Genomic DNA, 15,803 nt, shown 5'->3' with positions numbered 1-15,803 from the left:
CGTCCGAGAGCGAGTATTGAGAGATCCTCTTTTTAAATAAGTGGCATTGAGATCCGTTAGTCAAGTCAACTTACTGAATAGGTAGTACGGTTGTAGCGGCCAAATCCGCTACTTACTTCCGCACCGCCGCTTATGTTCTTGGACCACACGACATCACGCCACATCGTACGATCTATGACGACAGCCTACGTCACGGGTGGTGCGAGCTGCGAACACGTCTGCCCTACATCATCAGGCCGCCTTTTTATCACCGACCTTAACACAAAAGTACAATACCTTATCGACACAGGGTCTGACTTATGCGTTTATCCACGTTCTCGCATTCAAGAACATCGCACGAAGACGCAGTACGAGCTCTTTGCAGCAAACGGTACGGTGATATCAACATTTGGGTACGTTCACTTACAACTCAACCTAGGGTTGCGCCGCGTATTCAGTTGGCGCTTCGTGGTGGCAGACGTCTCCAAACCAATCATTGGCGTCGACTTCCTTAGCTTTTATAACCTGCTCGTCGACTGCCGCAATCACCGCCTGGTCGATGGGGTAACGTCACTGTCCGTCGCCGTACCACGCCAGCACCACAAGGAGGACATCTCATCAGTACGTACAACATCGCCAGGGGACTCGTTGTATAACGACATTGTACGAGAGTTTCCGAACATTACACGCCCAGCTGGTAAGCCAAGTGAACCAAAACACAACACGGTTCACCATATTAGGACGACGCCTGGCCCACCAGTATTTTGCCGCCCTCGTCGGTTAGATCCGGAGAGACTCACCATTGCCAAAAAGGAGTTGGAAGAGATGGTACAAAATGGTACAGCTCGGAGATCAGAGAGCCCCTGGTCCTCAGCACTGCACCTAGCACGTAAGAAAAACGACGGCTGGAGACCTTGTGGGGATTACAGAGCATTGAACGCTCGCACTATTCCAGACCGATACCCTGTGCGGCACATCCAGGACTTTGCGCACCAGCTGGCAGGCAAAAAAGTCTTTTCTACGGTGGACCTCGTTAAAGCATATAATCAGATCCCAGTCCATGCTGACGATATTCCTAAGACTGCCATTACCACGCCTTTCGGATTATTTGAATTCCCTTACATGACATTCGGACTTCGTAATGCTGCACAATCTTTCCAACGTTTTATGGATGAAGCACTTAGAGACCTAGACTTCTGTTTTGGGTACATTGATGACATCCTAATCTTCTCTGAATCTCCATTACAGCACCAGCAACACCTTCGCCAGCTATTTCAACGTTTGACAGATTACGGCATACTGATAAACACAGCGAAATGTGTATTTGGTAAGGATGAAGTAACTTTTCTTGGCTTCACAGTGTCCGCAGCAGGCGTTAAACCTTTGGAGGAGAAGGTCCAGGCAGTTCAAGACTACCCGCCACCCAAGACGGTAAAGGAGTTGAGGCGATTCCTAGGAGTCATCAACTTCTACCGAAGATTCATTCCTGGAGCAGCAGCAATACAAGCACCGCTTAATGCCTTACTAGCTGGACCGAAAACCAAAGGATCACACCCAGTCAACATGACTCTAGAGCTGCTAGAAGCATTTAAAAGATGTAAGTCTAGTCTTTCCCATGCCACACTCCTAGCACATCCAGATACCACAGCAGAGCTGGCGATACAGACTGACGCTTCGGACCACGCTATTGGAGCCGTACTGCAGCAAAGTAAGGGAAACACCTGGCAACCCCTCGCTTTTTTCTCCAGAAAACTCAGCCCTTCCCAAAAAAAGTACAGCCCTTACGACAGGGAATTATTGGCGATTTATGAAGCGATTCGTTATTTCAGATACATGGTTGAAGCGAGGACATTCACCATCTACACTGACCACAAGCCCATTACGTTTGCATTCAGCACTCAACGTGACAGCTGCTCACCTCGTCAGTTCCGGTACTTGGACTTCATCAGTCAATTCAGCACTGATATCAGGTATATCCCTGGGAGGGACAACACAGTAGCTGACAGCATGTCTCGGGTTGAAGAGATGACAACGCCCCTAGATTACCAGTCCCTCGCCCGTGCCCAGGATTCTGATGCTGAACTTCAAAACTTACTCGTAAGTGGGTCAGGCCTAAAATTAGAAAAGGTCATGCTAGAGAACTCTGATATTCAGGTATTCTGCGACACTTCTACTCAATACACCAGACCTTTTGTTACTTCAGCTTTCCGACGTCAGGTATTCAACACGTTACATAGTCTAAGTCATCCCGGAGCAAAAGCCACAGCGCAATTGGTAGCACAACGCTTCGTTTGGCCGGGTATTAAGAAGGACTGTCGACAATGGGCCAAAGAGTGTCAACAATGTCAGCGCAGTAAAATATCTCGCCACACATCAGCTCCATTAGCAAAGTTCACAATGCCTTCAGCTCGCTTCCGTCAGGTCCATATGGACATAATAGGTCCCTTACCTTCTTCTGTTGGTCACAGGTACTGCCTCACCATGATCGACCGCTTCACTCGATGGCCGGAGGCCATGCCCTTGCAGGACATCACTGCAGAATCCTGCGCTGCCGCCTTCGTAACTGGGTGGATTGCGCGGTTCGGTTGCCCCGAGAGCATCATAACCGACCGCGGCCGCCAGTTTGACAGCCAGCTGTTCAAGAGGGTCGCCGCGCTGGTAGGCGCCGACCACCGCACCACAACAGCTTATCATCCCGCAGCAAATGGCCTCGTAGAGAGGCTACACCGTCAGCTCAAGGCCGCTATAACCTGCCACACCAGTGCTCAATGGACGGAGGCATTACCTCTCGTGCTGCTGGGCATACGCAGCGCGTGCAAAGATGACCTGCAGGCGTCTACCGCGGAATTAGTCTACGGCGAGCCACTCCGCTTACCTGGACAGTTCCTTCAGCCCATACGGGACGACCACATCGACGTTACCGACTTCGCCAGCAGACTGAAACAGCACATCACTAAGCTGTCACCAACATCTACGTCATGGCACGGACAACGTACATTCTACGTGCCCAAAGACCTACAGCACTCCACTCACGTGTTCCTGCGCCAGGGTCCTGTAAAACGGCCGCTACAAGCCCCGTACACCGGACCCTACAAGGTACTACGTCGGGGCTCCAAGTCATTTGACATAGAAGTCCAGGGTAAGACGTCAACAGTAACGATCGACCGTCTCAAACCAGCATATAGCGCAGATGACAACTTATCAGGAAAAGACACACAAACACAGACTGTACCTACACAAAAGGAAACTACGGAAGAAGAACACATCAGAACTACAAGAAGTGGACGAAGAGTCAAGTTTCCCGACTACTATCACCCGTAGTCACGGTCTCAGTGGGGGAGTACTTGTAGCGGCCAAATCCGCTACTTACTTCCGCACCGCCGCTTATGTTCTTGGACCACACGACATCACGCCACATCGTACGATCTATGACGACAGCCTACGTCACGGGTGGTGCGAGCTGCGAACCGGCTGCATCGCGTGCGCGTCCCCGCGCCCGCGCTCCCGCCGCACACCGCGGGCCCTGCGCCCGCCGCCACAGCTAGGCCTCCCGCGCCCGCGCCCCGCGCGTCGCATAAATACCAGAGGCGATCGCCCGCGCCACGCATTCTGCGCATTTATTTACCTCGCGCTCACAGCTTTCCGCTTGCTTTATTTTTTGCTTTGTATAGACGCTCATTTCATTCTACATTTTGTAAAGTATTTCTTTTAATTAGTAGTAAATTCAACCTTTCATCTTTGACTCAATCTTTCATTCTTACTTCGCTTCAAACAAATATCATAGCATCCCTAGCTCAACCAGGGGTAGTCATCGAGAAGTCGTAGGAGTAGAATACGTGCTACACGGTACTTTAGCCTTTATAACACCGAAAAGCATAACTGCAAAGTGGATTTTTCTGCGGCCACTCATGTTTAGAACTCCGTCATCGTACAAAAACGGAGTTAGTTATCCATATAACCCCATGATATTAATCCCATGATTAATTACTTTTAGTGTTTCCGTTTAATAAATTAAATAAATTTATTAATCCGAATCGATGTTTTTGTACTTGAATCGATTTTGGGAAGATCACATACACTGAAACTAGTCTCATAAGAGTATTTTTAAAAACTCTTAATTTTCATCCTTATAAACCCTTATCCCACATTATGTGGAGTCGGCATTATGCACATATACCATCGCTGCCGCGGCCGCCGGCCGTGTACATACATAAAAAAATACTAATCGAATTGAGAACCTCCTTTTTGAAGTCGGTTAAATATAACGATGTATTTATTAATCAAACGATTTACATTTTTATGTGCAACAACATTATTGTACGCGAATAAAAACATTGTTTTGTTTGTTTTGGGTTACACGGGTAGTAATTACAACTAAGTATTTCAACATATATTATATACAGTAATAAATAATATATAACAAAACCACAAAAGTTTAATCAAAATAAATAAATATAAAACGTCTTATCCTAACTATACCAAAAGTATGCAAATAAGTCTTTACGCAAGTAAAAACGTTAAATTGTAAGTAGTTCATTACAAAACATGGCACTATTGTAATATATAAATATTGTAATATAAGTAATAATAACTATAATGAAGTGGAGAGTAACAACTCGATCGATACAACAAACAAACTGTAATGGCTCTGGCTGCCTGGCGGCCGCGGCAGCGATGGTATATGTGCATAATGCCGACTCCACATACTGTGGGATAAGGGTTTATAAGGATGTATATTAGTTTTTAAAAATACTCTTATGAGACTGGTTTCAGTGTATGTGATCTTCCCAAAATCGATTCAAATATAAAAACATCAATTCGAATCAAAAATGTCAATAGTACCTAAATTATTATCATTTATTAAACGGAAACACTAAAAAAAAATTAATCCCGTTTTTGTACGATGCCGGAGTTCTTACCACGAGTGGCTGCAGAAAAATCCACTTTGCAGTTATGCTTTTCGGTGTTATAAAGGCTAAAGTACCGTACTACCTATTCAGTAAATTGACTTGACTAACGGATCTAAATGCCACTTATTTTAAAAGAGAATCTCTCAATATGGAGTCGTTGTCGCACCATAAAACACCATAGTACTGCATTTAGAGGAAGCTTTCGTTACAATGCAACCAAATGCTGGAATAATTTTCTACCCCCTCTTCGTGAATTACGTACTGTCAAAAATTTTCACCGGAAATGTAAGTCACGATTGTCGGAACGACAAAAACACCAGCTTTGGTAGCATTGGTGATGAAAATATAGCAGGTGTAGTCCAGTAACATAGATACAATATGCTTGTTGATATATTTTGTTTCATTTAATACTAATTTTTTTTTAAAACATCTACTTATATATTTTATTACCGAACATTATATGACATTTATGTATATACATTATAACGAATTATTTATTAAATGTAGAGCATAATCTCCAGAGTTAAACGGGCACCGCTGAAAATCAGTGCTGTTTCATAGCCACGGCCGCGTCACAGATAATCCTGAGTTGGTGACCCATTTTATGCACTGCACAGGAACTCTCCAATATTAATATCAATCACTATTTAAATACGTCCTATTCGGTTTTTTCCTTTCTTTTTATTCTATTATATATTATATTGTAAGCTATAACTACATTGTATTTTAAATAAATAATATATAAAAAAAAATTGATCGCATTGAATGAATTTAAATATTATAAATGTTATTTTGTAATTTAAGAAAGCAGAATCTGATCAGCCTCCCTCTCGCAGAGTAGTTTGGCAAGCAGTTCCGACGCGTCTGGCCTATCCGAAGTCAATTCGGCGAAGGGCTCATCAAGGTCAGTGGCTTGCACTCTTAGAGTCGGTTGTCGGCTGGTCTTCCACGGGCGTCGTTGCTTCGCGGGACAGCTCCACCTCCCTGACGGTGGCCGCAATCCGCATCTCCTCTACGTACTCGAGCACTTTGCTTTTGTACGCAGCGGAGCGCCTTTGGCCCTTAATCGCCTCCACAGTCCTTCCGGAACCTGAGAGACGAGCCGCCAGGGTAATATTGGTGCACTTCCCGGTCTCCACAATTAATCCCGCTTCAGTACGCGCCAACATCGTCAACTCTTCATCGCTCCACCTCCTCTTTACCCTATCTGTAGGGGCGGCTTCGGCGTTCGAATGCACCGGGTGGGCCCGTCGTTTATGGATGCCCAGCCCGATAGCAGTATTGAATGGTCGTGTACAAATCGGACACGTGACTGACAATATATTCTGAACTTTGTCAATGACATAATTACCTTTAGCTCGCGTATCAAATTTCTTAATCCCGTGTATTTTTTCAACAGACGATATAGATCGTTTGTCATTTGTGTGTTCTCCGTTTCTATCTGTGATGTTGTCATATCTGAAAATAAATAATATAACTATTTATTTCATTTACATCTCAAGATGACACAAAATTTCACAAACATTTCTTGTAAATATTTCTTGTAAATATTAAACCTTATAATTAAATAAAAAAAATCAATTCAGTTAATAATAAAGGTACCTAGCCTGTCATAGTTACTTTGAACTAGTTTTGTCAGCAAATAAAACTTAATTGTACAAGAAACGAAAACTTGTGCCAAATGTAGACAAAACTACGTGCATGAAGTTCTAAGAAAATAACTTAAGTCAAATACTTAATTGATACCATTGAAGTTGGAGATACCTACAATTAACAACTTTATTAATTATCAACGCTAATTACTCTTGTTTACTTCCTAGTTAATCCAAATTAATCTTAGATACGTGGACGCGACGAATGTGCTTATCTAAAGACGTGAAATGCATAAAATTCTTTTGTATATTTTCATTTAAGTATACAGCGTAGAGCTACAATGGCGACTTAAATAAACGCACGCGTAGGTCTTGACCATAAAAAATTTAATTCAAAAAATAAAAGTAAGTATTTCACCTTAAAAAATAAATTTTCAATAATATCATTTCGGAACATTCTGTTAGTAATCTAGTACCGAAGGAACCGACACATGCCTGTACTACGCCCCGCCGCGCCGTAGCCGTTCAGAACACGTGGGTGAGTAGCGCCCACCAAATTGGGTGATTAGAATTTTGTTTTTTAAACAAAAAAAATTGTTGTTTGAAAATTAATAATTATAATTTTTAGATTTATTTTTTTATGATTAGGTTAAGTATTTCTACCCGTGTGTTCATTTAATGTCGCCGTCGTATTCTTGAATGAAATAAACATGTAATAGGTATTGTATAGATTTTATTAATGTATACACTATCACATTTAAACCAAAAACTTTCGATTGATTTTCTATACTTAAATAGGTACCTACAGCCCATACCAGTTAATCTGAGATTTCTGATGTCACTTGGATGTACCTTAGGCACGGTATGGTTTTTAAAAAAACATGAAAGTTATTGTGTATAAATTCAAAAAAAAAAAAATTTTCAGTTTCTTTTAAATGCACAGTTTGTTTATAATAAATATAGCTTATAATAAATATAAATAATATTATACTACTAAATATTACAATAAATGTAGTATTAATTTCTCTATCGTCATTTTCGCACTCAGAGCTTGACTCATAGGAATTTATTTATTTATTGACACACCAACAGCATTACATACAAAACATTAAAAATAATTATGGTCTTATAGGTTTATAATCTGGTATGAATGCCAGTTACTGGTGCATACACCACTCTCATTGCAAGACATTAATTTAAATACAAAATACAGTTCGACCTACAAATTTAACAAGGATTTTAAGCAGATTACTAACAATAATAGATACAATATAACGAAGAAATAGTTTGTATGAATATCAACTAACATATTATTATTATTTACAAACAGAAATGTGCGGTTAGTTTTTTTTTCAGAATTGTCACTGTGTCATGAAAAATATCAAAATCTTTTATGGACGCGGAAAATAGGAATGAAGAAAGCGTTTATTTTATTTGTATTCTAGACTTTATTTACCCTCTGTTATATGCGTGATATAACTACTAAGTACAAGCGTACAGCTCTTTCGCTGAAAAAGTAAATGCTAAAAAATTCAGCATTTTATTTGATGCTATGTTACCATTGAGTCTTTCCAAGCGTTCGCGTTTCTCGGCAGCTTCTTCAGCCAACTTGGCCGAGGTCTTGACGCCCTCACCAGACTTCTGTGTCTTCTCCATGATAGCACACGCTCGCAGCACAAAGGCTGGAACGGTCTCAGCCTTCTCTTGCTTTGGGATCTCCACAAGAGACCAGTATTGAGTTTCTAAGCGTATTACATCCTGAAACCAATAATTTGTATTACGGGTTTTTGATTTGCAATTACTCTCATCCTACATTATTAAATTGTTGCCCATGGGTTCGACCTGAACTGGATTGATATTTTGGATTAGCATATATTTAAAGAAGTATTCAACGGCTCACAGCTGAGCACAAAATTTGAATATTTTTTCTAAATTCTTGTCAAAATACGTGGTTAGTGCTACGTACAACGTACGGTTATCAACATAAGGTATTCTTGCCAGAATTATTTATTATTTTATTTTCTATTTGCTAGAGTAGAGTTTTAAATAAAAGCTTACTTGCCCCACTTATGTAAAGTACGCGTGCCACTAACACAATCGTCAAAAGCTTTCAAGGAATATTATTTAATGATCCACCAACCTATGGAAAGGACTTTCTTACATTCCTGAACTTAGTATTTTGGAAAAAGTAAACTGTCACTGCATGTTGTTGGGTCCTTAAACTTAAAGAAATTAAAAGAGAAACGGTCGCTTTCAAATAAGATTAATTTTAACGATGCAGAAAATGCATTTAAATATATCTATTTTAATTTTCAACTCAATAAGATGTAACATTCATAGAGTTTCTAAGCTAAAAAAGATTTCCATAAAAGACTTTGAAAACGTTCTGTAGATCGGTTATTGAAACAATCAATAACCGATCAAACTTAGGATTCGCTTAATATATAAATTGGCCATTAGCTGAAGATAGAATATCTGAAACAGAAGAAGTCATAAGACAGCCTAACATTAAAGAAGAAACCAAGCGTTCAGAACATTAACGGGAATCAGATAGTAAAAGTTTCCGAACCCAATTCCAGAGTGTTTAACAAATGTTAAGATAAGAACAATAAAAGTGGAACGATAGAGTAATGTCACGCCCGTTTGAACTTAATTTGGACAAACTGCTATCATTGGAGCAAGTGCAATCGAGTCTAAAGCGCATAAGTTTCTCTTGGAATTGTTCCAAGCTGCACGAATAAACTTTCTTTGCTAACGATATTCCTGGCTAGAGATTGTCTACGGATTTTGGGAATCATGGAACGGACGATATCGTCAATATTTGTTTTTTAATTGGCTTTTAAATTAAGAGTTAAAGAAAATAAAATATAGTTAAATATAATAATTAAAAGATAGTTAAAGAATAAATTAAAGGAAATGAGGGGAAATTAAGAGCTTGGATAAGTATTTGCTCAAATATTTGGTACTTACTGTAAATTAACATGTAGGTTTAAAGTGAAAAGTTACCTTGTCAGATAAAAAACTAAATGCTGAATGTGAACGAATCTCCAACAGTAGCAAAATAAATTTATTTAACATTCCTTTAAAACTCGTCAGAATTTAAGTCTTTACATACTTACAAAGATTATTTTTGGAATTTTGTGAAGATATTTAGCTTTTAACTTTTATTATTTAATGTATTAGTACAGATATATTTTTTATTGCGTTGTTTAACATAATAATGCAAATACATGTACGAAATAATACAAAAACAATAGATATTTTTAATAAATGCTTTCACTTCTGTAACCCCTTGCTTTATGTTGATGATCTTAAAATGTTTCATACTATTCAAACATTTCAGGATTGACATCTGAACTTGGGTCTAATTTTAGAATATTACCAAATAAATAAAATTTTCCCTTGGTTTTAATAAAAATAACGATTAGTGTAGTTATTTACATTTTTTGTCTACAGTCTGTGGTTAACGTTGATGGTGCTACATTTAGCATTACATGTTTATGTGTCTTAGCTTGTAAGAATTAATTTTCATTGTTTGTCGACGCCGATAAATAAAGTTAATATAAAATTAGTAAAAATAAAAAAAAAAATACAAATACATATTATTAACTTTATAAAATTTAATATATTTATGCATACAATACTTTCATCCATTAATACATCAATTTTCACATGGTTATAATTATCATTATTATCATGATTCACAATCTCTAAATCTTGCGGTTGTTTCTATTCTATTCTTTCTGGTGTGGCTTTTGGAGAAGGGTCACCACAATGCTTCTAAACTAAGAAACGAATAATTACGATTCAGTTTACAATGTGCTGCCAAATGTCAAATGCGTGAAGGCGTTAGAGTACATAAAAGGGTCATTGTCAATTATTTACAAAAAATGAAATGTAATGCACGAAGCGTCAGTGGTTTAATAGGCACCACGGTCACCACGGTAGTGGTCCCGGTACGATCGACGTATTGATGCCATGTCTCAGAAGTCAATTTGATCGTCACTGATTGTTAGCACACTTATTGAAATATTATATAACAAGATTCAAACAAAAAAAGTAATAGTTATAATCACACGTTACACTCAGATACGTAGACTCAAAAAGAAGAAGTTTCAACTATGCATGGAGTACTTTTTTTTTATTTTACGCGGACAGCATCTAGATGTATTATATAATGTCCCTAGACTTAAAACCTATTTAATTACTCGTCCTATTGCCTACTGAACTACAGTTTCTTTAAGATCGTTATTTTTGGATAAAATTAATCTTTAAATGAAAGTTTGCCTGAAAAACCAAATCAACATCGACCCATTCATTTGGGATACAAGACAGACGAAGTTAAAGGCACGTATAAACATGAACACCCCACTTCTGTGTTGTGAGTTAAAAACATTGAATGTTATTTAAGAAAATAAGTAAATAAGTATCGTGATAAGGTTTATTATTCAAAGTTGGAAACAATAGACCCAAGGCTGTTTGTTTGAGTTATTTTGATAAAGGTTCGCAAATAAGTTCCAACTTTAGAGCACACTTAAATGTATTAGCAAAGTTCGCAAGCATTAAATCCTTTCAGAGTATTTTGAAGTAACAAATCGTCTTACTTTTGTCCGTGTGTGTTTTGTATTATTATCGCTTAATTCAATTGTTACATAAAGTGTTGTTTGCGATGGACAATAAGCTGTTAGTATGTTTTTCACGCCATGTTGCAATTTAAAACACTTAACAGGTGGTGATTACATAATGATATGCCTGATCCAGTTTTATTCAAAAGATGAGCGGTGGCGGTCTAACACAGTATTAGATTATCGCAGTCTAGGATGAAATTGGGTTTATTCTTGGCCGTTAAGTTACATATTTAAAAATGATGTCCTCCTACATTATCGTACGTGCAGCCTACCCTTATATAAATAACGAATAGCCTACGGAAATTTACTGGCGACACTTGAAGGGGTTGAACCCAAAATTAACAAATATTGTGTATAATATTTTCTTTGTATAAACCAATGTTGACAACATATTATTTTTCGTTCGTTTTTCCAAAATTTATGTGTGAAACTATAAGTCTGCAGCCTGCATTATGGTAATTTTCTCAAGTTAAAGTAATTAAGAATATCGTCGACATGTCTTTCATAATTACAAACTTGCAGTCAGTTGGCTGGCTTGAAACTCGAAATGTAAATTTCAGGGTAAATTAAAAGCTTAAATCTGTATGAATAATCTGGTAAGAGCAGACAGTTACTAGCTATCTGTATCTCGGATCGCCTCGGGCTGTGTGGGCGGAGTTAACAGAAAAACCTTTGAGACGATTTTTATTTCTTACTGTCTTTTTTTTATGGAAAATGAGGACAAACGGGCGTACGGGTCATCTGGTGTTAAGTTATCATCGCCGCTCACATTCTCTTGCAACACCAGAGGAATCACAGGAGCGTTGGCGGGCTTTAAGGAAGGTGTACGCGCTTTTTTTTGAAGGTACCTATGTCTTATCGTCCCGGACACACCGCACAAGGAAGTTCATTCCACAGCTTTGTAGTATGTGGAAGAAAGCTCCTTGAAAACCGCACTGTGAAGGACCGCCACACATCCAGATGGTGGGGATGATATCCTAACTTGTGGCGTGTCATGTGAAGGTGGAATTCGACGGCAGGAATCAGATGAAAACAGCTCTTTGGAACATTCCCCATGATAAATGCGGTTGAGGACACACAATAAAGCGATGTTTCTACGCAACGCCAAGTGATCCAGCCGTTCACAGAGCACTGGGTCCCCGACAATTCGAGCTGCTCTGCGTTTCACGCGGTCAAATGGATCGAGCTGATACTGGGGTGCGCCAAACCAGAGATGACAGCAATATTCCATATGTGGCCGGACATGTCGTTTAATTTTGATAGGATAGCTCCAACTCCAATTTGCTTTCAAATTTGCGACAGGTATATTTTAATTATAGAGCTTTATCAAAGTGTTAAAACAAGTTATGATCACTCTAAACTAATTCTACCTTTAGACTTTAAATATTTACTTCTTAGCTATGGTGAATTGGTGTTAGGAGAAATGTTAAATCTATTAGATTACTATTATTAGATTTTGAGTAGATAATGAGATTTTGAAAAATCGATCGCTATGTTTGGAAAATGGTTAAAAAGTTAAATGTTATGAAAATATAAAAAAAAATACATAGCATAGGAAAGGTTCGTGCAAATATAAACATAAATAACGGACCTGTGCCAAATTTCATCCATTAGTTCATATTTTGTGTACGGCAATATATAACAACAGTGAACAGGGCAATAAATATGTGTTTGTTTTATCTTAATCTATTGAGGTAATGAACACAATAGTGGCTGAACTAACAAACCTGCTTGCAGACGGCAGCGCGAATTTGTGCTTACCTAACGTTTCAGTCGCTCTGTGGTTTCTTTATAAAGCGGAAAATGCAGAGCCAAACACTTTCCTAAAAGCTTTTCCTTATTTCAGGGAAATTGCATACTATCTACTTACCTACGTATAAATTTGATTGGACTTGGGGATTTAATTTTCCACAGACTCCTAACTATGATGACGTAATGACAAGCAATAAATGAAATGTGAGCTATAAAGCTAGTTATAAACAAAAGCGTGGGGTGTAGAAGAATTATTATTTTGATAATATCTTAAAAAGCACCCCATGCTTTTTTTTACATAGAAATATATTTTTTTACACTATTTTCAATTTAAATTTTTTAATATTTATTTTCTGTTTTATAGTTGAATTTTATATAAAGTGTGTTTTTAGTTTTTTTTAAACTATTATTTATTTTTAATTTTTTAGTTAAATTTTTTAGATTGAATGTAGGGATTTTAATATCTGCGAATAAAAATATTTTAGTTAATTGGAAGATCACTTAATTCAGCTAGCCGGAGATCACCGAACTAGCTCTTATAATAAGTAGCTCAGTTAAATCACGCATTAATAATAACATTACTTCATCATTACAGAATCATTTGTATACGCGTATATTCCATGATATCATTTCATAATTGCCTTAAGAGTTTATTAAAATGCTGCTAGATGGCGAGTAACACAAATTCACCGCCATCTATTCGCTTCTAAACGAATTAGATACTATAATTTTGTGGAACTGTCTTGACATGCCGTGCGGTTCCTTTGTAGTTTACAATAAATTACTAGATGGTGCTTATTAGTGATTTATTTATTCTAAAATTATAGAAATTGGCAAAAATCTTATTTTTCATATTGAATAATGGAATAATCTTGTCAAATTAGTGTAATGTCATCGGTCCTCGATAAATCTACAAAGTTTGAACGAAATCTAGCCGTTTCAAGTGGGTCAAAATCGCGCCCAAAGAAGTCGATTACAAACATACAAACATACAGGTGAAGCTAATAAAAAGCGTGTAAAAATTATCTGATTGATTTAATTTGAGTTTTGCCATGTGTTAATAATTGGGCTGATCGTTTACTACTTAGAACAATTCTTCTAAATACTTGTCGTGAAATATGACGTAGAATATGCAAAGAGACTCAATACACTGCGCACTGTCGAGTTGGACTTGGGCACATCCAAACACACAATATACGGAACACAAATATAAGTTACTTCGATTGTAATAAAATAAAAAAAATTTAAAGTAATCAAATACTTGCCTACTTATCAACATCTATTTGTCTGATTTGTATTTTGTTGTGTAACTTTTATGTCGCTTCTCATGAACACGGATATTGAAAAAAAAAATTACTTAACAACAATAAAAGTATTTGAAATTTTTTTGGGCGGGAATTTATTGTTTCAAATTTAAAGTATAATTTTAAATTTTAAGAAACTTGTTGCGTGCTAATTTAAATAGGAGACTAAAATAAATTTAAGATCTATAATGTATACTGTACTTGATGCAATAAATAAATTTCATTTTATTTCATTTTAAGTTTCTAGATGATTTCATAGTTGACTCAAATTTTTAAGAGAATATTTTATATTGTACTTACATTATATTTTAGTGACATTACGCCTATATAATAATAATAGAGGTACAGTTCTGAAAGTCGGAACATTTCCTGTTATTCGAAACATCCTCCTCTTCAAACTATTTTTTCAATTTCTCAAATATCATTAGTTTTTGAATTATCAACCAAAAAACTGAAGTAACATAAAAAAGATATCAAGAATATAGCATAACGATAACAAATCTTGATTTTTTACTAACAATGAATTTTTTTATGTGGCTTACACACATTAAAAACATTTTTCTAATCGTCATTGGGAGTAGAATTAGCTGTCGCTCATATTTTTATAAATAATAAAAGTATGAAATTGCCGTTTTATTGTAATAGGTGCTTCGAATTTACATAGAACTTTCATGGTTAGAGATTTTTGAATAAAACTTTTTTCACATGGTACCTATACCGATCCAAACTACCCAGGAATTAGCGGCATGGTTTAAATTTACCTTACCAATAATATTGACTCATTTGTGTCAAATCAATAAAATAAAATAAAAAATGGGTGCCTCATGATGTGACTGATCTGCAGAAAGAAACTCGTTTTGAAACTTGTGTTGCCTTGTTGAATCGATACAGAAGTGAAGGAATATTGGATTCAATTGTGACCTGCGCTAAAAAGTGGATTCTTTCAGATAACGGTAAGTGAAAAATGCAATGGCTGACCCCAGGACAAACGCGGCAACAGTGTGCTAAAGCAAAGCTTACCAAAAAAAATGTAATGATAACCATTTGGTGGTCTCAGCATACTATAATTCACTATAGCTTTGTCCGATCTGGTCAAACAATAGCGGCAGATGTCTACTGTGCCGAACTCCGAACAATGATAGCTAAACTAGTAGTGAAACAGCCCCGACTCATGAATCGATCTTCACCATTCTTGCTCCATGATAACGCGAGACCTCATACAGCACGAGAAACCGCTTTAAATCTACAGGAACTGCAATTAGACACCATTTGTCGCCCTCCTTATTCGCCAGACTTTGCTCCAACGAACTACCATTTTTTCATTATGTGGACAATTTTCTATGTGGTAAAAAATTTTCTTCTCAAGAGGCAGTACAAAATGCTTTCATAGATAATAATGGTAATCATTTTGATTTATTATTATGTTAAATTAAAAAAAAAAACGAATTTCCATTTTTCAGTACAAATTCGAAATTTTATACTTATACATATTTTAATACTAGGATTATTTATCAAGAATTAACCCTTATGTCAACGCTTTAAAAGTCAAGGCCAAATAAACTTTATTAGGCTAAATAGGCTTAAACTTAAACTAGCCATAGTTCATGAACATGGCGACGACTCGATACACGACGGCGC

General features: G+C 37.3%; 1 protein-coding gene across 1 annotated transcript in view; it reads right to left on the bottom strand.

The window, feature by feature from the left end:
- The window catches only part of LOC126967235 (uncharacterized), a 272,244-nt gene that overhangs the window by 7,013 nt on the left and 249,428 nt on the right, over positions 1–15,803 (bottom strand). Inside the window, exons 5-6 of the mRNA XM_050811726.1 lie at positions 8,041–8,239; positions 6,241–6,347 (exon numbers count right to left, since the gene is read on the bottom strand). Coding sequence (XP_050667683.1) covers positions 6,241–6,347; positions 8,041–8,239 — 306 coding nt within the window. The remainder of the gene's footprint in view (positions 1–6,240; positions 6,348–8,040; positions 8,240–15,803) is intronic.

Source organism: Leptidea sinapis, chromosome 12 (assembly GCF_905404315.1).
Source record: "Leptidea sinapis chromosome 12, ilLepSina1.1, whole genome shotgun sequence".
NCBI classification, from domain to species: Eukaryota; Metazoa; Arthropoda; class Insecta; order Lepidoptera; family Pieridae; genus Leptidea; species Leptidea sinapis.
Note: the sequence above shows the minus strand (reverse complement) of the source record. Positions and strands in the feature narration are given on the sequence as shown.